Source organism: Lontra canadensis, unplaced genomic scaffold (genome assembly GCF_010015895.1).
Source record: "Lontra canadensis isolate GAN:19392208 unplaced genomic scaffold, GSC_riverotter_1.0 scaffold65, whole genome shotgun sequence".
NCBI lineage: Eukaryota > Metazoa > Chordata > Mammalia > Carnivora > Mustelidae > Lontra > Lontra canadensis.
This window is the reverse complement of record NW_022631059.1, coordinates 4,402,797-4,428,247: the sequence shown is the minus strand read 5'-3', so window position 1 is coordinate 4,428,247 and position 25,451 is coordinate 4,402,797. Positions and strand designations below refer to the sequence as shown.

Here is a 25,451-nt window from a genome sequence, read left to right as displayed (position 1 = left end):
CAGGCTGTTTAATTTTATTAAAAGATTCAAATTTGATGACAAATGGCGTCATGGTTGCCTCGAGCCTCAGATACAAGACTTGCTGAGCCATGGACACATTATCGCCACCCACCCTCTGCCCCACTGGGAACCACACCCCCCACCCGATGCAGTCTGAGACCGTAAATAATCTAATTATTTCTTGTACTTTGGTAAATACTCTGGGAACACACGTAGCTCTCTGAGACCTACAGAGAATATTAACTTGGTGGGTCTTTCTTCTTTTTAAGGACAATGGGTAGATAAGTTGGAGCCATTTCAGTGGGCTGATGGAACCCCACACAGTCTAACGGAGGACCAGGGCTTCCCTCTGAAAGCATCAGTAACCTCATAGACAATTGTTCAAGATCAGTGATAAGAGCCAGAGATAGGGATCTGGGGGAGAAAGGAGGGGCGAGTCCTAGGCACAGAGTCCCCAAAACCCTCGAGCCCACAAGGATCCCAGTCAATTTCGCAGCATGCAGATGAGGCCTCGGGAACACGGGCAGGGTCCCTACAGAGGCACAGCCTGTCCCCCACCTGGGTGACAGCCCCCTCCTAGCAGAGGAGGACATCAGCACCTTAGCACAGGGGCGAGCAGGCTGTGTCCCCCTCCAGAGGTTGCCATGCGGCCTGGTGACCCCAACCTCTCCTTAGGATGGTTCCAAAGACCTATTCAGAGGTCTCTGCCTCCTCGTCAGTTGAGTGCAGAGAATCCTGAAAACAGAGGACGCCCGTACAAGGCTGATTACGGAGCACCTTAGTGTCACCGCTGTCGTTAGTATTAATTACTTTCCGAAGGCGGCAGGCGCTGCGCTCCCCCACAGACCTGCCCCCAGCAGCCAGCCGGGTGTGCGCGCGGGGGGCGCCCTTGTGGGCCCCGAGGGGCGGCTTCCTTCTCATCCTGGTCCGGGAGGGCCGGATTCAGCCGCGTGCCGTGTCGACAGCTCGGGGCCTGACTTGCCGATGCACAGTCAAACCCAGGAAAGCCGAGTCGCCCCGAAGAGACAGGCGTTCTCCCAGAAAGCCGCCAAGCACCGAAAGCCTGAAGCAGCATCTTTAATGCATAGTCCTGGTTTGAGTTTGTATTGCTAAATTCAAACTAATAATCTTTAAAACAAGAATCCACAGGCTCGGCAGAGTAGGGCCTCGCTCCCGTCCCACAAAACGCCAAGGACGGGGTGGGAGAAGGGGCTGCTGTCCTCCAACCGCCCCGGAAAACCGGGAGCTTGCATTTAGAGCCGCAGAGCCCTGGCCATGGCCACGCCCAGGTTCACGGCCAGCACTCGAGGGCAGGCCTTGCAGGTGCCATGGGACTCGGGGGCTGAGCACCGTGGGGCCCAGGCTGGCAGACAGAGCGGAGGGTAGAGCAGGGGCCCTTCTCGCCGACGCAAGAGGAGTCTGTGCCTGGAGGGAGGCCGAGGGGCACCGAGGGTCCCGAGCAGTGGTCTAGAGCTCAGAGACCGATTTCACAGCCCCTTGAGGAAGGCCAGCCCTAGAGCCAGGGGCAGGACGGGGAGAGGGGCCGCTGGAGGACATGGCCCCCCACCACGGAAGGGCTTCGGCAGAGGCCTGTGCTGCAGGGGTCCGGACACTGCCTCAGCCACCCCGTCGCAGAGCACCAGGGGCGCTTGGTAGGACGTGGGGCGCTTCTCCGGGGTGTCGGGACTTGACCCGTCCGTGGGCCTTTGTCCGATGAAGAGCAGGCTTTGCCCGAGGGGGTCTAGCTCCATCTTGAACAGCTCGTACTCCACGTGGGGGAGCCGGATGCCCAGCGGTAGACACCCGTTGGTGGCTGTGACGTCCCGCTCGGTTCCCAGGGACCAGGCCCCCGGGCCCCCGCAGCTGCTCGGGTCGGAGAAGTTGAGCATGGCCGTGGTGGCCTGGTCCATGGGAGTCACTCGGGCCCGCGTGACCTGAAACACCAGTTCGGTGCCACCGACGACCTTGCTGGAGGGCCTGGGCCTGGTGTAGCGGCCCGCGGCGTAGACCGTGAAGGTGGGCTGGCGGCAGGCGGGGTCTGAGAAGTGGCGGTAGTACCCTTCCCAGGAGCGGTTGTGCCCGTGGAAGGTGAAGAGCCTGGTGAGGAACAGCACGGCGGGGCGCACCTCGCACCCGGGGCTGGCCCACCGGCCCCCCAGGCGCAGGGGCAGGGCCGCCGGGGGGGGCAGCACGGGCGGGTGGTGCTCGTCAGAGCGCGCGATGACGCCGCACGCAGGGCAGGGGTGGGCGTGGCGCTGGCAGGAGACAAACAGAAACAGGACAGCGATCGCCTGAGCCGCGCGAGCGGTCGGGGTGCGGCCGGGAGAGGCGCTGTCGTGGGGTCCCGCCCGTGGGTCACTTCCCGCCTCCCACCGCAATGGCCACTTTGCTCCTGTTGGATCTCGGGAAAGTCCTCCCTCTTCCGGGCCTGTGCACCTGCCGGCCCTCTGCCTGGAAATGCCCCCCACGGGGCCTGGTGGGCGGCTTCCGGTCTGGGTCTCGGCTCAGTGAGGCCCTAGCGAGAACTCTGCAGATCACAGACCGGTCACTTCCTGCCTCCTCTTTCCCCACCCCTCTGGTCGCGGATGGTAGGCTCCCCAAGTGGGAGGCCCCTGTGGCTACTTCGTGCAGCCCCAGGGCCTGGCGCAGGGCCTAGCTCATAGCAGCCCCATGCTGATGGGATGAATGGATGGATGGATGAAGGAGAAAGGCCTTGGGGTTTGGAAGGGGCCTTTTCCACACCTATCATGCTTGGTCCTGGGATACGACCGTTCAAGTTATCTCCCTTCTCCTGGCCCACTGTGACTCCCCCTTCCCCTGAGCCCAAGCGCCAGGTGTTGGGCTCAGCCCTCCTCAGGCAAGTGTTTCGTGTCCGGGCCGAAGATGCTGGGCCTCAGTTGGCCTGGCAGCCTGCCACGTCTCCAGCCCGGAAGTGGTGGAGACAGGCTAGAACGTGCCACCTGGTGTCCCTTCCGCATCCCCTCCATACTGAGAGCTTCCGTGCTCTCACGGAGGTGCCTTCCTCACCTTGGGTGGAGAAGAGAGGCTCTTCTAGCTCTAAGAACCTCTCCCGGGGAAGGTGAGCGTCGTTCCCTCATTGCCTTGGAGAGTGCGTGTGGTGACAGGGACAAAGTCCCATTAAAATACTCCTGCACGTGTACCCCCCCACCCCCACTTAGAGTCTGCCCTGAGGAGGTAGTGGGAAAGAGCGCACAGAGATGTTCACTGCAGTGTTATTTATAATGGGGGAAACCAGCCGCCCTCCAGTGGCCAGCTATGGCCTCGGCCCCCGTTGTCCCAGGCTGCACATTGGCTTTGCCTTCTCTGTGGCCTTATTTACAGTTGTCCGTGCTTTCCGGAGTCATGGAGCTGGGCTTACCGCGAAGCACGTCAACGGGGAGCAGATGCCAAACCAAAGTGTGTGGGTGTCATCAATCTGCATTTTGGAGGGAAAAAGCTCAACGGAGGCCAAAAAGGAACCAGATAGAGACACCTTGGTGTGGTTTTTTTGTTTTGTTTGTTTTCATTTTGTTTTGTGTTTTGAAAGGGAGCTGTTGCCCAGAATTCAGTTCAGAGCATCACTCTGAAAGGTAAACGTCCTGGGAACAACGGCTTGTCCAAGCAAGGTTGATGTGGGAACTAGCAGACGTCCCCTGCTTTTGCCATCTGAGAAGGAAACCTCAGGCCAGGGCTGCAGGCAGGACGGGCAAGGGCACAGAGGGGCATTTGGAGTGTAAACAGCTCCGTTTTTTCTTTTCCTTGCAAAAAACAAAAGATTTCTGCAGATTGCTGTTGGGTGAGTTTTATGCCACACAAGTGGTGTTCGGGATTTTTTGTCTAGAAAGAAACTATCGGAGAACTAAGAAACTATTTGTTTTCTTTTTCAGTTCGTCACATATTCAGCTCTTATTTGTGTCTGTGATAAACCTAAACTTGCCTTGATTTCCATAATATGGAAGATTATATTATTTTTGTTTTGGGGATTTTGACTTGAGGACAGAGGCCTCGAAGCACTTTGAAATGCTAGTAAATGGGTCCAAAAGTGTGATGGGAAGAAATGAGCCAGCTGGGTGGTAAGCTGGAGAGCTGGTAATTGGAAGTCTGGCTGATCAGAGTCTAATTTAGGCATTTTAACCCACGTTCCGACTGTTGTCACGCTGATGTGTATTGACAGAGCACAAGGCCTTACAGCAAAATAATACCAGGGCTGTGCTCCCCGCCTCGCCCCTCTCCTGCAGGCAGGACATTTGAGATCCTAGTAGGTCATTTGGGCAGGGCAAGTGGCTTTCTGCATAACAGAAACAGAGAGCTAGTGAGCCTTTCAGGTGAGAGATGAGCGAGGACAGGCATCTCCTCCCCCGATGTGTTCAAAGGGGATGAAAAACTGAAAACCCTTTCTGGCGTCATTCTGCAGGGGTCCGGAGATGCATGTGTTAATAATAGCAAGGCCCCAGCCAGCAGAATTCACACTTGCGCGGGAGCCAAACTCTTATTGGTTCAAACCTGTTACATAAAGTTATTTCTCGAACAGCATATAACAGTTTCTAATTAACCCCCAGAGGTGACACCAGGCTTAGATGATTTTGGTTGAGTGTTGGCTGATTGATTAGGATTCTACATTCAGGCAATGAATTTGGGGATCAAATTGGTTTTAAATTAACTTCTAAAAATGTTCATGTTTACCATCTGGTTTGGGTCATGGATGAGGCTCAGACCCTGGAGAGCGTAAGGTAACGACTGATTCGTTACTTGGGGGTTTATATGCAGCATTTTCTTCTTTGAAATTATGTCTCTCTCTCTCTCTCTCCTTTTTTTTCCCCGGGCGCGGTGGGGGGGCAGTTGCTGAGCAGGTATTTAATTTAATGTGCGCACATCTGGCACTGCTTGTCTCTGCCCACATTCCTGCTCTGCTGCTCGATCAGAGGGTGGGCTGTGTCAGCCTCGCTGGCTGGTCAGGCAGCAGGAACACAGAGGTCTCCAGCCCCAGAGCCCTGCCTGGGGAGACATGAAAACTGTCATCCACTGTGCCCCAGGGGTCCATCCTGTCCATGTTCTGAGCAGTTTGCCCTCCTAATGAAGGGGTGGGTGCCTGTCATCACCCTGCTGCCAGCACCTTCTTCTCTCTAAGTAGGATTAATGTCAGACCAGCCTAGAACACTGGTTGCCAAAAAGAGCATAATTTTGAGGTCATGGAAAGAACTCAGGCTGATTTTCTGATTATGAGGACTTCTGTGCTTCTCTGCTCCCCAGAGGAGGGGGTGGGAGAGGAGAAGAGGGGAGCGGGGCTCATCCCTAGTACCCTTCTTTGGGGTCCTTTGACAAGCAGCTGCTCCCAGAGGTGAGAAATTGCCCATCTGGTTTAGTTCCTTGAGTACTGAGTACACAGTAGGCACTCAATACTTGCTGAATGACCTGAGGGTTGCCCAAGGGCTCACTTGATAGGGGCTCCTGAACTCATGCCTCCAGTCTGTTCATTCTCACTTTTGAAAAATATTCCTGGGTTACCTAGTAGAGACATTCTTCTCATGGCATCCTACATTGACTTAAGTTTCAAGAAACCCCAACTGATAAAAGTTAACTTGTAATTGTGGGTGTAGGCAAGGAAGCCCTGCAGTTTCTGGAACCTCTGGCTTTGTTTCCTGTCTCCTAGTAACAATGTTGCAGATACTGGGAACATGTTTGCTCTCAATTAGGGAGAATAAAGGTTCCTGGGTCACAAATTAATGCTGTAAGACTTGGGTAGCTGTTTTAATAGAATTGGTTTCTGTTTAAATTCGCTATTTGATGCTTCTGCAAACATTTTCCTGGGGGTGGGGGTGGTGTGGTGGTCCCAAGTCTTCAAGCAGCTGCACTGGAGAAGTCCTGAGCCTCCATGCCTCGAGGGCCAGGCTCTATACCACGTGCCCAGAATACATCTCACACACGTGAAGAGCAGATTCTTTCTGCCTGTGTGCTCGTCAGGCAGAGAAGGGCTACCAGGTCTCCCCCAAATGGGGGCAGTGTGCTGTGATCACTTAATTTAAAATCTAGGTTAAGGACCACAAGTGAAATTCACATTGGAGCTGGGTTGGGGGAAGTACATCTCCCTTCACAGGGCAGCCTCCTGCCCAGAGGGCAGTCTGTGGGCCATCTGGGAGCCTGTTGGAAATGCAGAGTCCCAGGCCCCACCCCAGACCCCCCCCAGGACCTGACTCTGCATTCTCAGAAGATGCCCAGGTGATGGCATCTTGAGAACAGGGGCCGAGGAGTGCTGCTTTACCCAGCATTATTGTGAATGGGTACACTCAGCATCTCTGGCTCCAGACACCAAAGAGGTGCACGCAGGGCTCTTGGGGTCACCTTCTCTGGGTTCTCTGGCCGTCCAGCAGAGCCCTGGAGGAGGACTGACTTCTCCTGCATTCATTCACTAAGCTTTATTGGCCCCCACTGTGTGCCAGACCCTGGGCCGTGTGTAGGGACCCAGGAGAGGACAGGGCCCCCACCCGTGCAGAGTCTACTGCTAGAGAAGGTGGCAATTAACAAGTGAACAAACCATGCAGCCCGGGAAGCTGAGTGCTGGAAAATGTGCAGAGTAGGGATTGGCGGGAACAGCTGATCTGAGAACTGAGACACACCTGCCCAAGTGCCCAGCACGAGCAGAAGAGGACCCTGTGGGGACCACAAGAAGGATGTCAGGAGGACCAGGCACAGACAAGCTGAGCAGCGGTTCCTTTGGAGAAAGCCAACCCTGTATAGACCTGTCTCAAGCAGAGGGAACAGCATGTGCAAATGCCCTGAGGCTGGCAGGCCAGCAAGGGGGTACAGAGAGGGTCTGAGGCAGGGACCAGACCGTAGAGGACCCGCTGGGTTGGGGCCCAGAGCTCACCCTCCCAGGGCCCCAGACTCACCAGGGCACTCTGCAGCGGGCGCTGGTAGCCCGTGGGCCGGTAGTGCCACCTTTCCCCTCGGTCGGTGTGGATGTCCCCCAGGTAGAGCTCCTCCACCAGCCGGGGCCCAGCCCGAGGCTGTGGCTGCAGGTGCCGCAGCATGCGGACCAGGCTGAGCTCGTGCATGGTGAAGCCCAGGGCTTCCGTGCAGTCCTGCTTGGCCCGGGCGCTCAGCAGCTCGTACAGGGCCCCGGGCAGCCAGGCCCGGGCTGGGGGCAGCCGCCGGGCACAGTCCTGGCCCACCCGGGTCTGGTTGAGACTCCTGGTGACATCGAGGAGGCTGTGGCGGCTGTGAAAGACGATGCCCACCTTGTGCAGGTGGTAGTCGGCCTCGGTGGCCCCTCGGGTGACCCAGGAGGCCCGGCGCAGGCGGACTTTGCCCTTGATGAGCAGGGAGTGGGCAGGCTCCCGGCAGAAAGGGTCCCTGTAGTAGAACTGATAGGCTCGGAAGAGGCGGTTAGGGTAGAAGGTGTAGGAGCGGGTGAGGAACTCGGGTCCCGGGCGCACCTCACAGCTGGCAGAGAGAGAGAGAGAGAGGGCGGGGGGGTTGGGCAGAGCAGGGAGAGCCTGCATGGTGAGCCCCTCTCCCTCCAGGCTGGACCCTGCTCCCACAGCCTCTATTTCAGACCTCAGTCCAGAGCTGGACCCTGATAAGCCTCGGTTTCCCTAATTGGTCTCAGCCACCCCCTTTGAGGCCGAGGGCCTTTCACTTGCCTTGTGGCCTCCACAAAAGCCTTCTTCTGCTTCCTCCGATCCTAACTGCCTCCTTTAGCCATCACCCTCCCTCACGGCATGGGTCCTCATACCTGTGGATACCTCGTGGCCCAACAAGAACGCAGACTCTGCAGCCAGAGGACCCAGGTTCAAATCCCATTCCTGTCCCTCAGTGGCTGTGGATAATGCCCAGCTCCTTCCTCTGTGACATGGAGGCGTCAGACCCACAGTCAGAGTCTCCAGAAAACGTGAAGAATGGTGGTGGTGCCCGGGAGGTGCTTAGGAAACAGGCTCTTTTGCATCATTTGGGGGGCCCCATGCCATGAGCCCCAGGAGGCAGTGGCCTCCCTCTTGCCCCAGTGGATCCTCGGCCCCTGGCTCAGAGCCTGGCACACAGCAGACCCTCCCCAGGGCCTCATGGAGGGAATCGTGGCTGATGCGCAGTCACTTCCGGTCTCCCCTTCACTCGGTTGACTTCCCTGACCAAGTTCCATTCGTGCCTGTGACAGGTTTGTTGATCTAAACCAGGGATCACCAAACTTTTTCTGTAAAGGGTCAGGTAGTAAGTATTTCTGTTTGGGTGCGCGAGCTGGTCTCTAGCGCTAAAGCAGGCAGAGACAATAAGTAAATGGGGTAAGGTGGTGCATAGCTGTGTGCCAGTAAAACTTTATTTACATAACAGGCAGTGGGCCAGACCTGGCCCCAGGATCGCTTCTGCTGATGGTAAAGCAAGCACGTGGGGTTGGGCACAAAGGGAAGCTGAATGACTCCTAGATCCACGGCCGCAGCCGGGTTTGGGGGCAGGGTAGCCTCTGAGACTGCATTGAGGGCGCAGACAGGGGGGTGGCTGGGTGAATTCAAGGGGGAAACAGCGGGCAAGGCCCCCTTTACACGCTGCTGTGAACTCTCATAGTAGTTTTCATAGCAAGATGGATGGAGCGTAAGAAACATGTTCTTACCCAGCACGAAAACAGTTCCCTTTTCTTTTCTTCCAATCTTTCTGATTATGTTAAGGAGAAAGTCTCTGTTGGAGCTAACGTGTCTGTAACACCAACTTCCCTTCTCTTCCCGAGAAAACGGACTCAGGACCCAAGGCAGGCAACGAATCTAGTGAGAATCTAATTATGTTGTTTCATTTTCATTGACTTTCTTTTTTACAGTTACCTCCTATTTATGGCAGGAGGCTCTGCCCTCCCTCTCCGGGATGATACTACGCTTCCTTTAAAAATAATTGCAGTACGCTATAAATGTGTACAGTTTGCTGTTTACCAATTATGCCTCAATAAAGCTGGAAAAATAAATGAATATATTTAGGTAAACAAAAACAAGCTGGTGTAAAGAAAAATGGTAAAGAATTGCCAGTACAGGAGGTCGTTGAAGACGGAGGGAGGCGACTCACACACATGAGCCGGGAGCCATAGTCCTGTCCTCACCTGCATCTCGGACAGGGCCGGGGGCAAGAGATTTGCCTACGGGAGGCAGCAGGTCAAAGTGAACAACCTCAGTGGGCCCCAGACTCTAGATCATTCCCTGCATCGCCTCCAGGAAGCAGCAAAGCCTGTCTGGAGAACATGAGGAGGAACTTTCTAGGAAGACAGTTCTAGAAGTTTCTAGAAGAACTGTCCTGGAACGCTGTTGTCTCAGGGCAGAAGGAGCCTGCACCCAGTTCTGACCTTCCCCACAGCCCAGTTCTGTCTTGGGGTGACCCACACCGGTGGTGCCTGGATCTCACCTGGACTATGGAGTCAGGATGGGGACAGAGCCTGGGAACGCATCCAAAGTGGCTTAGTAGCGCTCACGTCCCCTCCCTCCACCCAGAGTGCTAACAGATGTTTGGCAGTTGAGTTTCTCCCTGACCCCAGGAGGTACATGGAGGACGTGGAGAGGCCAGTCCCTGACTGCAGAACAGGACTGGCCCCAAGGGGATGGCGGGGGAGGAAAGAATGTACTAGGTGTGGAGGAGGCCATGGCCGCCCTTCTCCCTCTCCCAGGAGGGAGGACTTAGACAGCTGTTGTAGCATCTGTGCCCCACAGATGAGGGTTAGAGCACAAATCCCACTGCCCAGAGCAGCGAACAGGGCCTCTGAAATGTCAGGCAAGCCTGTCTGGTTAGGAAGAAAATTCGACAGACAAGCAGGGTGGCTGGGCCCTCTTCACCCTCTCCTCTGCCTCGTCCTGTCTCAGGACCTTTGCGCCAGCTTCTCCCTCTGCCTGGCCACCTCCCCTGGATCTCTGGGTGGCTGATTCTTCTTTCAGCTCTCAGCGGAACATTGCCACCTCTGAGAAGCGCCCCTCCGCGCCCCCCCCCCCCCGGATTGCTGGTTCTCACATCCGTGGCTCCATGTCCTTCGTGGCAGAGCTTAGCACCATCTCAGGTTCACTACACTTACTTCTGGGTCCACATGTCTGCTGCCTGTCCCCACAGTGGCTCCCCCGTCCCTAGTGGGCACTCAGTAAGTACTGCAGCCTGGGTGCTCAGTATGTCACACACATGGATTTCATCCATGGCCGCATTCGATTGGGACACGTTCCGCCCACCAGGCTCGTGCTGTGGAGGGGGGTCAGCGGAGCCACACGTTTGGCCGGTAGCAGGCCTCTTGGACAACTGGTTGAATTGGGTCGTGTGGACACTGAGGCCCAGAGGGGGTGCAGTCTCCCTGCCCGGGGGCCTGTGATCAGGGTGACCTCAGGGTCTTACCCGGTAGAGACCCAGGGCCCATCAAGGCGTGGGGGCAGCAGCACAGTGACGGGGGCTCTGCTGGGCGGGGGCTGTTGGCAGCGGGGTTCCCAGTGTAGACGGCTACCCCCGGCGGTCCCAGTCGCCTCTGTGGTGCGGGCTGCAAAGCAGACAGACAGGAGTTAGGGGTCCTGACGCCCTCCAGAAACTCTGCCTGCCCTTCTGAGCCATCCTGGGCCACAGCGGGCTCAGAGGCCAGCCGGGGTCTGCCGCCACCTGCACCGTGGCCCTGTCCCGGGGCATCCAGCTCCGCCTCAGCCACACCTGAGTCAGGGTGCCTGGGTCAGCGCCTGGAGTTGTCACCCGCATCTCCACCAAGGAGGGGCACGACCCCAGGCTCCTGAGCTGCTGTGCAGCCAGGCACTGGCACGTGGTGACTGAAGGACTCCACACTCCAGGACAAGGGGCCCTCTAGACTCAGCCCAAGGTGCTGGGGCAGTGGGACTCCCCCCCCCCCCCCCCCCCCCCCCCCCCCCCCACGCCAGGGGCCCCCCCCCCCCCCCCCCAGGGGGGGGGGGGGGGGGCCCCCCCCCCCCCCCCCGCCCACCGGCCCGAAGAGCCCAGGTTCTCCTTGACCTCTGCCCCATGGAACAGACCAGAACTGCCGCCAGCCTCTGGAGGCCACTCGTGGAATGGCCCTTCCTTGGTGCCAGGCCCGTGTGCTGCCCGCCTGCGCACCACGGGCCCCAGGCCCACACCTGGCCCTTAGCAGGTACCTGGGAAGCGTGCGGCGGGTAGCGGGGCTGATGGGTGCAGCTGGCAGGGTGGCCAGGGAGGAATCAGAGGCTCAGGGAGGATGGCCGTGAGCAGCCGGGGCCTCACACCCTCCTGAGTGACCCCACATGTGCTCATCTTATGGAGACAAGCCAGGTGTGGCCTTGGGAGCGCGCCCAGTCTCTTCTACGTGATGTCCCAAGGCGAGAGCACCAGGGCCTTCAGCTGCTAAAGAGCAGCGATTTCCCCAGAAACCGTCATCTCCACTCAGAGGGCCGGGCTTGACAGAGCCCAGATGGCGGGATGTGTGGGAAGCCTGGCGGCCAGCGAGGTCTGAATATTACAGCAACAGGCTGTGCTGAGGGGCCGCCTCGACCCGCTGGCCGCCCTTCCGGAAGCAGGCCTGCCAAAGACACTTCCTCCCGCAGAGCCTGCGGGCCAAGTGCTCGGGGGCCGGCTTGGGGACACAGGCCCAGAGGGGCCCGGGGGGGCGCCCAGGAAGGCTTGTGGGCTGCATGGAGAAGCACGTGAAAGGTACACTCTGCCCCCTTCTCCACCGCACACTGCAGCTTCCCGGCGCCACCAGAGAAGGCCTGGGGAGGCCTGAGGTCCCCACACTGTCCCTCAGCAGCTGTCTGATGGGGCGGGTGGCCCCGGACAGCTTCTCCGGAAAATGAGGCAGAGTAGATCCCTCGCCTCCTGGAGGCCCGGGGGCTCCTCTGGAGACTCGTGGGGTCCCCGGAGACCTACAGACACAGAGAAAGTGCAGGTGGGACCTGCCACAGCAGTGAAGGCAGCCACTGGTTCTGTAAACCGTGTGTCCATCCCACGGGTTTTCGTGGCCCTCGGAGACGGCCGTGAGCGTTCGCTTCCTTTCTGGGGCAGAGAGACAGCCTGGGGGAACCCAGATGCTGCTCAGGTGTGACAAAGGACAAAGCTCAGACGGTCAGACCGGCCTGGTGGTTCCACCGTTGGCCGTCTTCCATCACAGCCGGGGGACGGGGCTTTTTTCAAGACTTGGGGGGATGGAGTGCTGAGTGTATGGGTGAACGGATGAGATCGCAGACCAGCCGGTGCAGCTCCGGGCCCTTGCTGCATTCCTGCTGTGCCCTCCCTGGTTTTAACCAGCCAAAGGGGAGAAACGAAAACCACCGGCCAGCCAGCCGAGGCTGACCTGGCCCCAGACGACACATGGCCACTCTGCGGGGAGCTCACGGGGAGCACGTGGCAAGGGGAGTCTTGAGAAAGGAGCTTGTGGGTGGTTCCGCAGTACCTTGGGCACATCTCATTTCTTGAGGACCAGAAGCAGGACCTTGTGGCATGTGGGCAGGCACTGAAATCGGGCCAGATGGCCAGCATGGCCCTGTCAGGGAACCCGAGCCAGGGCCGCCTCCGAGTCAGCTTCTCCAACCTTCTTGTGCTCCTGCAAGCCCCCTCCTCGGGAGACACGGGGTCCCCTGGATTCAGTTCTGCGAGTTCACGTGAACACCATCAGTGTCAAGGAAATCTATCCGAATGTTTTGATTTGGGGAATGTTGATTCGGAGAAGCAGAGGGAAGAAAAGGACCAAAGGGGTCAGTGTTACTTGCCTGGTTGGAAGATCGAGCTTGTATCTCAGAAAAAAAGAGCAAACGGGCCCTGAAAATTATATTGACATTGTTTTCACAAAGCTCTGTTTCTTGAGGAAATGTTTTCTGCTGAAAGCAAAAACAAGTCTTTCCCCCTGTACTCCCTGAAGCACTGAAGAAGGCCTAGATGTTGCTTTTTTGCTGTGAATTCTCAGACGGCATGTTCCTGCGGAGGGTGTTTTAGTCTGTCTTGTTTTTCAGTGAGAAATTAGGATTTAATGAAGTCAGGAGACGACACGCAATCTCGCTGTATCCACAACAGACACACAAAATGCAAAACACAACTGGAGGCCTTTGTGGAAGGACCAGAGCCGAGCCGGCCTCGGCCTCTTGGCCGTTTGCAGAGCTTCAATGTAAAGGTTGCAAAAATTAAATTAACCAGTTACAAATGAACCTGGGCAAGTTGTTCTGTTGTAGCTTTTGAAGTAGCTTTTTTATTTTTTTCTTTCTCTCCCCTTCTCCTGCCCCCCCTCCGTTGGCCCCCCCAACCCTGCCCCAAACAGTCCCAGCTCAAGGAACATCTGAAAGCAGATGGCACCGCAGGCCAATTGCACAACTTTTCACAGGGACCTGTTAGACTGAGTTCAATGCACGGGCCAAATTGATTTTTATCAACCATGGATTTTTAATTAACAGCGGTGTCCACTTACCGCCATCCATTATTTACTGTTTACCCACTAATTAAAAATTATGCTGCTTTTGCACTCGTAAGAGCAGGGACATTTGAAATTAGATAGCCTCGTTCAAATTACCTGCAGAATTACATCCAGAGCGCCCAACTGCTCAGAGCGAGCTTCTGGGGTTTAAAATATGATCTGCTCCAACCTTTACGTGTTACCGTGAGTCAGGATGCCAGAGACAGCCCACACAGGCCCGCACCGTAGGGAGCCTGCCTGGGATCTTAAGGGGGAAGAATGCTTGATTTTCTCGACTGAGCGCAGGCACCCAGCGGAGACCATCTCCAGATCAGCGGCTGCTGAGTCCTTGTAGCAATCCCAGAGGGAGCGGCCTGTCTGTGCCTTCCACGTGCCCATCATGTCTGTGGACCAGCTGGCGTGGTCTCACTACTACCCAGGGCATAGGTTCTGTCCATGCCCCCATTCTGCAGATGAGGAAACAGGTTCAGAGAGTGGAGATACTTGACTGGTGTCACTTACCCCAGACGGACGCTTCTTATCCAATTAAAAAATAAATTTTGGCAAAATAAACCCAACGTACAACTCATCACTTTAACCCTTGTAAAGCCTACGAGTTAAAATTCAGTAGCATGTAGGCCATTCCCCAGGCCGTGCAGCTGTTAGCACTGTCTGGTTCCAGAATGTTCTTATCACCCCAAAAGGAGGCTCTGTACGCATCAGTGGTCACTCTCCATTCTCTCCTCTCAAACCCCAGCAACCACTAATCTGCTTTCTGTCCCTGTGGATGGGCCTATTCTGGGTTTTTCCTAGAAATGGCATTACAAATAGGTGTTCTTCTCATATCCAGCCTTTGGAGCACGTCTGTTCGGTGGATGTGGTGATCCTCATTTTAGAGATGAAAATGCAGGCTCAGAGAGGTTCACACCCCGCTCCACGATGCGTGTTTTCTTCAAAGATCACGACAAATATGCGGCCGAGTGAAAAGGGGAGGAGGTGGGGAAGAGACACGGGGTGCGTAGACAGCAAAACATTGGGTCTTTGGAGGTCATTCTTTTGGGGACAAAAAGCAACAGAAAAGCAGTCATATCTCCTATCCTAATTGGCTTGTGCTGGGGTCCTAGGAGGTGAGCCCGGTGATTCGGGGACGGCGGCGAGCACTCAGCCGGCTGGTTTTGCACTGATTTCAGAGGGTCTTAAAAAGCAGCCACAGTTCCCACAGCAAACTTGGGCTGCACGGTCCACATTGCTGAGGACAAGACTGAATTTTAAAAGGGGCTTGGTCTGTGCTTGATTTGAAAATATTAAAGAATGCTTTACGTGAATAATCCCTAATGAGTAAATGCATAAGTGACTCGGCTATAGCCCGAGGGGCACACAGAACGAGGGGGGATGAGCATGAGGTTCACTCATCACTGCACCCCAACCATGCAGAAGGGCAGTGGCTGTGTGTCCTAGAGCAGCTCTTTCAAAAGACCACAAGTGGGGTGACCAAAACAACACAACTTCATTCTGTCAGAGCCGGCAGACCGGAGGTCTGAAACCAAGGTGTGGGCAGGGCCATGCTCTCCTGAGGCCGTAGGGGAGGATTGTTCTGGTATCTTCTGGCTTCTGATGGTTCCAGCCCTTCCTTGGCTTGGAGGTGCATTGCTCCGGGTTCTGCCTCCATCGACACATGGACTTCTTTCCTGTCTTTCCAGCGTCATCCGACACATCCCATCATATTTTTTTATGGGGTGTTCCTAGGGAAGGACAGGGATGAAACTTTCCTGCCTCAGGGCTGTCGTTCATGCTGTTCCTTGGGCAGAGCACTGTTCCTCCGCTTAGTGCTGTGTTCTCCCTCTGCGCGGAGGTCTGAGGATAAATGGCAGCTCCCAGCAGGTTGACATCGGACACTCCCTTCTGCTATTTTCTGCTCCCTTTTTGTTCTGTGCGGCACTCATTGCAGCTGACAATTTTTTTTTGCTTTCTGTCTTTTATGTTCTTTTATTTTTTGGCTTTTCCATTTGAAATAATTTCTGACTTACGAAAACGTTGCAAAAGTAATAGAAAGTTCTAGAAAACTTCATCCAGTTCCCCAAATGTCACTATCACCCACAGACATGGTACTTGATCAAAACTAGGACATTGACATTGGTAAGGTGTTACTAAGTAATCTACAAGCCCTAGACAGGTTTCACCAACTCCCCCATGACTTTCTCCTTTTTGGTGTAGGATCCAGTTCAGGATCACACATCCCATTTATTTTTCACATCTCTAGTCTCCTTTAACCAAGAACTTCCTTGGTCTTTGTCTTTCACAAGCTTGATGCCTTTTGAAGACCTCTGGCCCGTACTTCGTAGTGTGTTTCTCAACTTGGGCTTGTCTGATGTTTATGATTCAATTCAGCTTTTGCAGTTTTGGTAAGAATGCCATAGAGGTGATGTGTGACTCTCAGGACAACATCTCAGGAAGCACATGGTCTCACTTTGTCCCGATACTGGTGATGTTCACTTTGGTTAGTTGCTTTAGGAGGTGTCTGCCATGTTTCTCCACACTGTTAAATTACTACATTTCTCTTTGTAATTAATAATTATCTTATGGGGATAGACTTAGATAATGTAAATGGCTTGTTTCTCATTATACGTTCCCCCCACTAATTTTAGCATCTGTTGATGACCATTGATGATTCTTGCCTACAACAATTATTCCTGCAGTGTTTTCCAAATGGGCGTTCCCAAGTTCCATCATTTTTTCTGAATGTACTGATTGGAATTGTGCTGTAAGGAAGCACTTTCTTTTCTCCCACGCATCTCTTTGTTTAATTGTTATTTGCATTAGTATGAACCCAGATATATATATTCTATAGGTTACGACCCATTGCTATCATCTGTTCATTTTGTTGCTGAATTGTCACTGACTTGGTCTTTAGGTGATCATTCAACTTAGCTCTTATGTAACTTTCTACATGACCTTGTCATTTTTGTGAGCATTTCCTTATTTTCTGGTACTGAAAGACCTTCTAGGCTCATTGCTCTGGAATCAACCATTTCTTCAGGGAGTCCTGGTTCTTTTTTTTTTTTTTTTTTTGGAGGATGGTGTTTAGAAACCAAGATCTGGGTGCTGGGTGTGCTTACTGCTGCTGGGGTGTCCCTCTAGGTTCCTCAATTTTTTCCTTCCTTCTTGCCTTCCTCCTTCCTTCTTTCCTTCCTCCTTCCTTCCTCCCTCCCTCCCTTTCTTCCTTCCTTCTCCTCTCTCTGCCTTTCTTTCTTTTCTTTTTTCTTTCTTTCCCTTTCCTTTCTTTTCCTTCCTTCCTTCCCTCTCTCCCTCTCTTTCTTTTTTTCTTCTCTTTCCCTTTCTTTCCCTTTCCTCTTTTCTTCCTTCCTTTCTCTCATTGTCTTCCCACTAATCTGCCTGTTCATGAGGACAGGTCTTTATCTCTCTTGCTTTCTGCTGGTTCTTCAGCACCTAGCATAGTGCCTGATGGATGCTCAATTCATATTTTTTGTCATGGCATGAAAGCACTTAGAACAACAACTGTACATAGTAAGTCCTCAATAAACATTAGGTATAATTGCACCTTTAGTTGAATGAATGAATGACTTGTGCACCAGAAGACTGATGCACGTGAGCTCCTTGTTGACACTTCTCCCACCCTTTGGGGTTTCTTCTCTTAAAAATCAGCTGGTAATTTCCATTATGTGTGTGGCTATTAGAGTCAGGCTTGAAATGGAAGCAGAGAAAGAGAAGGCTTATAGTTGTTGGGATAACTAACAATCTGGCTAAGGGTGGAAGAATGGTTAGTAAGGGAATTCCCAGCAGGCTGGGGATCTTGGATGAACCAAGAAAATAGAGAAGAAAGAGAAGTAGGTGGAGATATAAGTGTGGGCATTGAATTCTGCTGAGAGCTTTGAGGACAGGCTGGATCCAGCACCAGGACCTGATGCCAGGTGCTTTGCTCGAAAGCCTTTGTTGAACCTTGGAACCCACCCCAGCTAAACCAGGACCCTGCTGTGGTTGCACACCCCAGGGAAGATTCCATCTAGCTCCTGGCACTGTTCAGTAGAAACAGAATGGAAGTCACAAATGTGAGCCATGTATGGGATTTTACATTTTCTAGTAGCCACGTTAAAACAGCTAAAAGGTAACAGGTGAGATTAATTTTAATGATATTTTGTTCAGCCCCAAATATTGTGTTTTAACATGTAGTAAGTATGAAAACTATTATGATATATGCTTTTTCTTCATAAAAGACTTGGAAATGAGGTATGTGTTGACAGTCTTGACACAACTCAATTTAGACTGACTGCATTTCAGGGGCTCGGGGCCACATGCGGCTGGTGGCTGCCATCCTGGCCAGCCTAACTCTGGCTCAGGCATGGAGTGTGTGTGCCCCCATTTTGTGGTATTGGAGTTTTTCAAGCTGGTTTCTGAAGACCACTGGCATCTGAAGGGGGAGCAGAGGGGAAACCTAGTGAGTGGAGCTCTAGCCCCACCCCCAGCTTTAGCCCAAGTAGCCCCTGGTTTATACAGTGGGATGCTGATTAAAAGATCTGCTTTGGGGGGGGGGGGAAGTGTTCTCTTGCTTAAAAAAAAAAAGTCTGAAATCCTCTGGTTTATTTCAAAATCCTCAGCTTGAGGTAATTCACCTAGAATGTTTGGGCTTGGAAGCTTACACACATTTTAAATGAAAATCCCCCCAGCAAAGAACCTCTCTTGATTAGAGGTGACTGCACTTTACAGACTGAGATGTGCCGGCGTCTATCGGTGCACGCTGGCAGCTTGGCCGACAAGCTTCGGAAACCGGCTGTTGAAATGGTGGCCGTCACTGTGCTGTGCTTTCCAATGAAGTCATTGCACGAAAGGCATGCAGAGTTTCCATTTAAACTCCCCCGAGAAGACTACAGATCGTCATGCTACGACAGTACCAGGCAATCGCAGAAATATGAAGACAAACTCGGAATCCTAAGGAGTCTAAATTTCCTTTTTGGTGTGGATGGCTGCTCTTCAGATCCCTTCTATGTCCCTCATTTGACCATAACTGAAACTCATCATCCATCTAATCCGAGGCCTTCGTGTTCAAGGCTGAGTGCTGGGGCAGGGGGAGAGATGGGCTTGCGTTCTTGGGAAACGCAGAGATGGTGTGTGCTAGACAAAGTCCGCTCCACCGTCCGCGCCCCGCAGCATCCTGGACCCCGAAGCGCGCCCTCCTTTGCTGGCGGAGCTGGGAGAGTGGAAAGTTGCCCCCGGGGGATTCTGGAGGGATTGGGTGCCCGGAGAAGCGGATTCCCAGCTGGCGGGAAGGAAGAGGGCATCAGAGTCAGACGTCAGTTATTGAAAGGCTGGTGAAGGGTCGAGCTAGGTTTGCCCCCATCTACCCAGTTCTCCGTGAAAAGTCCCGGGTCAGGCGTGACCATGGACAGGGTGGGTGGATAAAGGTGGGTCTCACTCGGTGCCACCTGGAAGAGGGGATTGCTTTATGTTGGTTTCCAAAATTGGAAACATTTCATATGGGGAGCGGCCGGTCACACAGCCGCCTCAGCCCCCACTCCAGCCTGTGCTGAGCATTTTCTGCAGAGGGAGAAGGAAACGTACAGCTCCTGGGATGGGAAAGGAATGGGGAGGTTTGGGAGACGAGTCTCGCCCACCAGGCCTGGCTCATCAGCCAGGGTTTTTTTGTTTGTTTGTTTAGGAATGTTCCAGAACAAAACCGGTTCACATCAAAACTCTCCCTCGGCCCCATGATAATGCTAATTACTGCTCATTCTGGCTGGGACTTCCACCCAGATGAAGACTGGGAAAGCCCAGCCAAAGCCCAGCTGTTAGCAAATAGCCAAGGCATTAGGGTGATTGATGGAAGGTTTTGCCTTTTCACCCAGATGTTCTGGTGTCTTGGAGACAAGGCCTCGTCAGCTCAACTCTAGCGCCTGTGTTCCCAGATCTGCATGCTGGCCCTCCGATGTTCATAATTCATGCCAAATCCAGTCAGCGCTGTCCACTGATAGCAGCATTCCGTCCTGTGCTTTGAGGAGGGGGCGAGGGGTGTGGGGGCTTGGAAGGATAGCGCGTGGGCTTCCCCAGGCCTTCTGAGTGTGCCTGGGCCAGACACCCTGGTGTCTGCCATGAGGGTGTAAGTTATAAGTCAGGATTTGCTCAATAGAACGTGTGTCTCGAAAGTCTCCCTTGTTCGCCCTCTTGGCAGAAGACCGAAGCTTCCATTGTTCTACAGAACAGGAATTTGGTAAGATAATCACTAGGTTTTGACATATTCAATAAGAAGGAAGACGTGTGTATCATCGCGGTGAAGACTCTGGAAAAAAGTAAAGGTAAAGGGATCTTCGGGCCGTACGTTGAGGAGCTCAACTCTTCATGGGGCCTTGGGAGCTGCTTCTCCACCAGTTCTTCCCTGGAGGGGCCAAGAACGTTCTTGTCGCACGGAAATGTTAGGTCTTGAAGAGAGAAGGATGGAATTTGGTGGTTTCTATTGAGCGTCTTTGGGCCTGAGAACTCCCGGGAGATGTGGGGGGTCCCGGGGAGCAACCCGGCGTTGGGGGAAGTACACCACTTACTGGGCTGTTTGTGGGAGTCTCCACAAGGGGGCCCTCTTGAGCTTTGGTTGGGGTGGTTGGCGCCCTGGGTGCGACGGAGAACCACCTCCTCCAGCCCCGGCCACCAGCCCTGGCCACCAGCCCCGCCACCAAGGCTCCCTCATCCATCCTGAGGTTGGTGAAGAGTGAGCCCATGGAAGGCCAGCGCTGGGCCCCATGCTTGCTCCCATGGGGCATCGTGTCCGCTCCCACAGAGAACATATTTGGAGACTGAAGGACATGGGTAATGGGGTCACTTAGCCTTGCCTCCTTTCAAAGAAGTTTGCAGCACAGGACAGAAACCCCAATGGGAACCACAAGAAAGAGCATCTAGGAAGCTTCATAAACAATGAAACAAAACATCCTGCCTCCTTGAGCCTTTCCCTAAAGATGCGGGTGGGGGAGGGGGACCTTTGGGTCAGCGGCGACAGGAAGCTCGGAGATTTTAAATGCAGGAAAATTATTGTAATTTCACAAATCAATTTTTCTTACATTGCGTTGAGATTAAGTTCGTGGTCTCTTCCATACGTTGAAAATAACGAATTTCCCTAGAGAGCAATTTTGTGGGAAAACCTACATCATGTTTCGAAAAACCCATTTTGTTAGGAGTTACCAGATTTTATTTTAAGAGAAATGGTAATATTTAATTATGGCATTATTTTACCGTCTAGAAAATTAATGTGCTTTCAGAGTTTCAGGAGAAAAGCCTGCTGTAAGTCCAAACCCTATTTTTAAATTACCATACAAATAGAATCCCAAAGACGCAAATATTGGCTTAAGTGTTGCAGACGAGGTCCAGGAAAATGCGTTGGTTCCTAAATGTTAAATAAACAGCCTTGTAATTCTTGCTTTCCCCTGCGACCTTGGGCCAGGGCAGTCTCACGCCACTGGGGAGACACACACAGCTCACAGCGGGGACGCAGTCGGTGCACGGGGGACGGTCACTACCGATTCGTCATCCATGTCCTGCGACCGTCCCGGGAATGAGCCCACATTTCTGTAAAGCTCTAAAGTCTGCCAAACCTGCATTTACTTCTCCGATCGGTTGTGCTAACGAGCCTTTGGGGCTGGGAACTGTGATCGCCCCATCTTCCAGATGGGGAAACAGAGGCACGGGGAAGGAGAGTCTGAGAATGTTACCCAGGTCAGTGGGTGGAAAGTCCCAAACTCCAAACCAGGTCTGTTACCTGTCCCTCCTGGCTTCCTTCAACCTCCCTGCAGCCCCTTGTCCTCCTCCCCATTTATTGAACACCTACTGTATGCCTGGCCCCCACAGTAGCAAAGATGCTTCTACGACGGCTCAGGGTCTGCTATTCCGAGCAGGGCGATCAATAGAACCTTGGAGATGTTCTGCCCAATGCTGATCCCCTTTGCTGATGGGAGATACAAGGAGGGGCCTCCAGGAGGGGCCTCACCGCCCACATGCTCCCTGAGAGCCTTGCAGGGCAAGGAGCTGCTTGACAGGTGGACGAGAGCCGTAATGGGCACTCGGGCTGAGGCTGCGAAGGTGGCAGGGAGGTGTGAAGCAGCAGACAGGCTGAGGGAGACGTAATTAGTCCCTGTGACGTGCGGGCACAGGACGAGGGCTGTCAGGGGAGTGAGGGGGAGGCAGGCAACTCTGGGAGCGATGCGGGGGGCCCTGTGAGCCACTTTGGGGATTCTGGAGTGTTCCTTAAACAGAGGGAGCCATGCGGGGGGCTGAGGTCAGGTGGGCGTTCTGAAAGACAGTGCTTTCCAAGGACTCTGTGCCTATCTGGGGAGACGCTGACCGGGATTCGGGGGGAGCATGCTGGACAGCTTGCATCTGATTAGTGACATGTCCCCATTTTGATTCGGTTCGATAACTGACACATGCGGCCAGGGATTTTGTTAGCACGAGGCTAACGCATAGAGGGTTAGGTTGTTTTTTTCTGAAATAAGTGAAAATGAGTTACTTGCTTTAGAGAGAAACGGCGACCCAATTATGGACAGTAGCGGTCAGATGTGGCCAAATTGTCATGGTGGCATATGGTGATAGGCGGGGGCCAAGGCTCAAAGGCCTCCTGACTCGTGTTGAGGATGATCGTGTGTGTGTGTGTGTGTGTGTGTGTGTGTGTGTGTGTGTGAGGGGTGCGAGGGGGGAAAGGAAGGGCTGGAGCCCGTGAGTGACCACCTCAAATCCCAGGCCCTGAGGCCGGGCCGGGACAGGCAGCGTGGAGGGGCCAGCGCTGCTGAGATGTGGGGTGAGGGCAGGGGAGAGGTGTTGTGGGTGTGTGGGTTTGCAGCCTGGAGCCTGGAGGGGACGGTGGGGCCACTCTCCAGACTGAGGCCTGGGGAGGTCTGTTGCTGGGCTGTGCTTTTTGAGGAGGGGCTGGGACATCCAGGAGGAGGCAGCCCTCCCCCGGGGCCTCACTGGGGCCGCCCACCTGTCCATGATGCACACACGGGGCAGGGGTGGAAGTTGGCCAGGGGCGGTGGCCCCAAGGGAAGGGCCAGATGGGGCCCAAGGAGGGCCACCCAGAGAGGGGCACAAGTGCTGGGCGCAGGTTCTTTAAAAGTAGGGTTGCAGCTAAAACACAAGACACATGCTTAACATTTGATTTCCGTTTATATAACGCAACACTTTTTAGTAGTAGAGTATCTCTGATATCACACTGATGAGTGTAGGCGTTTGCGGGAGAGAGACACAAAACCAGAGGGATAGAGAGATTGTGTTTTATGACTTAATTATTATTTTTATATAAGATCTTTTATGACATACACAGGGCAAGAAAAAAATGAATCAGAAGGTACAGAAGGGCATGAAGGTGATGGAAAAGCTCACCCACATTTGCCTCAGCCACAGCGTATTGCCATTAACCTGCTGGCACGCAGTCCCCTTCAGACCCTGGAGGCTGGGCGGCAGGGAGAGGCAGAGCGTGGGGACCGTGGTACCTTTTGAACTTCTGTCTCTGTAACAATGCCCGGCCCATGGCAGGCACACGATACGTTTCTGCTGAATGAATGGATAAATCTTCCTGCACTTTATTTTCTTTTATACACAGACACATGCATTAATTCCATTATTATTTACAAAAAGGGACTGTTGTATGCATATTATTTGAACTCTATGTTTTTACTTTGTAATAGACTTTAGAAATCTTTGAGGAAGGTGGGCATTTTAGGACCAGAGGGACTCAGGCATATTCAGTGTTTTCAGGGGAGGAACGGGAGGAAATAATGAGGTGCCACGAGCAGGAGATGTAATAGCCAAGAGAAGCAGGTTCCCTAATCGAGAAGAGTCCAATAAAAACAGGCTAAACTCTTCAAACAAAAGCGATACGTGGCTTGCAGTGGAATTTTCAAAATGTATAAAAAGGTATAAAATGAAAAGTGAAAGTTGCTTTCTACCCCGAAGCCCTGGTTGCTTTCTCCAATGTGAATCATTTTAAGTTTCTTGTGCATTCTCCCAGAAAATGGTTTCATGCCGATCTCTGCATATAAACGTATATGTTTTTTATTTGGCTATTAAAATTTTTTTATGAATGCAATCTTTCTATACACATCGTTCTGCATTTTGCTTTTTACACTTAAATTATCAGGGCTATCTTTCCACCGTAGGCATACCCCTTTGTGGAAAGGTAAGAGTATTCCTTTACATAGATGAACCTTGTTTTAGCTAGCCAGTCCTCTGCAGATGGTCGTTTAGATCGTGGTGTGTCTTTTTGGTTGGTTTGTCCATTGCTATTATTACATATGACAGTATGTTGGACGTCGTTTTAATGTTTTAACATATCTGGTGTACATTGTGCACGTGTCCTTTGGAGAAATTCCTAACAAAGAAATTGTACATTCAATATTCTACTGGATTGAACCAAACGGTCCTCCAAAAATGCTATTTCAACTTAGCCTCCACCAATGGTATAAAGAGAATTTGGCCACACTGGGTATGATCAAAATTTTCACTTTCTCCTATCTCGCATATGAACGGTGGAAGAGAAATTACAAGTTGATGAACATTTGTGGCTAATCGCACATTTTTGTGCCTGGAAATAAACGAGGGACACAAGTTAATAAGCAGATACTCCAGTAACGTGGATTTCCACCCCTCTGTTTATTCTCACCGCCACCACTCTGGGTCAAGCCACTATCATCTCTCGCCTGAAAACCTGACAGTTGCCCCTCACCATTCTCCCAGCATCTGCTCTGCCCTCTGTAATCCATTCTCCATGGAGCAGCAAGTGCAATCTTTAAAAAATGTAGGTCAGCCTCCTGTTTCTGCAGTGTAGCTCTCTGCCTCTTCTGAAGACACCCTTGCTGTGCACAAGTAGATTTGAGGTAATATATAATTTTTCAGACAGTAGGGAAGCCCCTGAGATCCCTGGCCCCCAAACAGAGCTGAAGTGGGACCAATGGAACCCGTTCTGAGGGTGCATGTCAAAGTCAGCATTGATTGTGGTAAGAACCAGGGGGCAAACCAGAGGTCACAGCGGTCCCCAATTACTGCCACCCCTTGGCTCCTGGGAGATACAAATACGAATGTTCTTTTGAGAAAAGCATGATCACTTTTTCCAAGAGTTTCCATGGGTTAAGACCAAAAAAACATGACTTCCCAATTAAAGATCACTAAATGCACAAGTAAACAGCTCACTACAGACTAAGAGTTAGCAGAAAGAAAAAACTTATATCCCAAGAGCAGCAAATATTGGAATTCCTATCACAGAAAAAAAGAAAAGTATGTATGAGATGTTTCATAAACTAAAACCTAGAATGAAAAAAAAAAGAACAACAAACACGAGCCTATAAAAAACAACTAAGCGGATTTGGAAAGAGAGTCAAATAGAACCTTAAGAAATAAAAAATATAATTGTTGATACAAAAATTTAGTGGCTGGATCACAAAGCAGGTTAGACACGGTTGAAAAGGGAATTAGTGAACTGGAAAATAGATGTAAAGAAATTACCCAAAGTTCAGGAAAGAAAGAGGGGACTGAAAACTTAGGAAAGGCGATGGAGAGACATAGCAGCTGTAGGGGGAAAGTCTAATGTCTCCCAGAAGGAGAGAAAAGGCAGCTTAGCAGAGAAGCAGCAGGTGGAGAAACAAGGTCTGAAATTTTTCCAGAAGTGATCAAGAACACCAAAAACCATGGGTGCCGGGAAGAACAGTGAGTACCAAGCAAGATTAATAAAAATAAATGAACTTTTGAACCTCTAGAACACTAAGAGTAAAAAGAGGAGAAAAGACCCATCAGCCTAGATTTGTGCACCCAGCAAAATAACCTTTCAAGAACAAAGATAAAACAAAGGCATCTTCAACTAAACAGTGCCAAGTGTGGCAGGTACCAAGAGGACCACTACCTTAATAACCTTTTATGCAAGGGAACTGAAGAAGGAAGGTCTGATTTTTAGAAAGATTTAATGCACAAAGAATTTGAAAATATTGTAAATCCACACACACACAAAACAAGTACACTAATAATCTCTAATTTTGTGGGGTCAACCCCCCAAAAGAACCACCAGACATAACTAAAATATTGGAAAACAGCAGTACATGATTTTAGAGAGGAATATTTA

At 52.5% G+C, this 25,451-nt stretch overlaps 1 protein-coding gene across 1 annotated transcript in view; it reads right to left on the bottom strand.

Annotated features, from left to right (window-relative positions):
* Positions 1–1,487: 1,487 nt before the first annotated feature.
* APCDD1L (APC down-regulated 1 like) overlaps positions 1,488–25,451 on the bottom strand; it is a 118,652-nt gene continuing 94,688 nt past the window's right edge. Inside the window, exons 7-10 of the mRNA XM_032878712.1 lie at positions 11,630–11,837; positions 10,339–10,477; positions 6,888–7,440; positions 1,488–2,255 (exon numbers count right to left, since the gene is read on the bottom strand). Of these exons, the coding sequence (XP_032734603.1) occupies positions 1,488–2,255; positions 6,888–7,440; positions 10,339–10,477; positions 11,630–11,837 (1,668 nt within the window). The remainder of the gene's footprint in view (positions 2,256–6,887; positions 7,441–10,338; positions 10,478–11,629; positions 11,838–25,451) is intronic.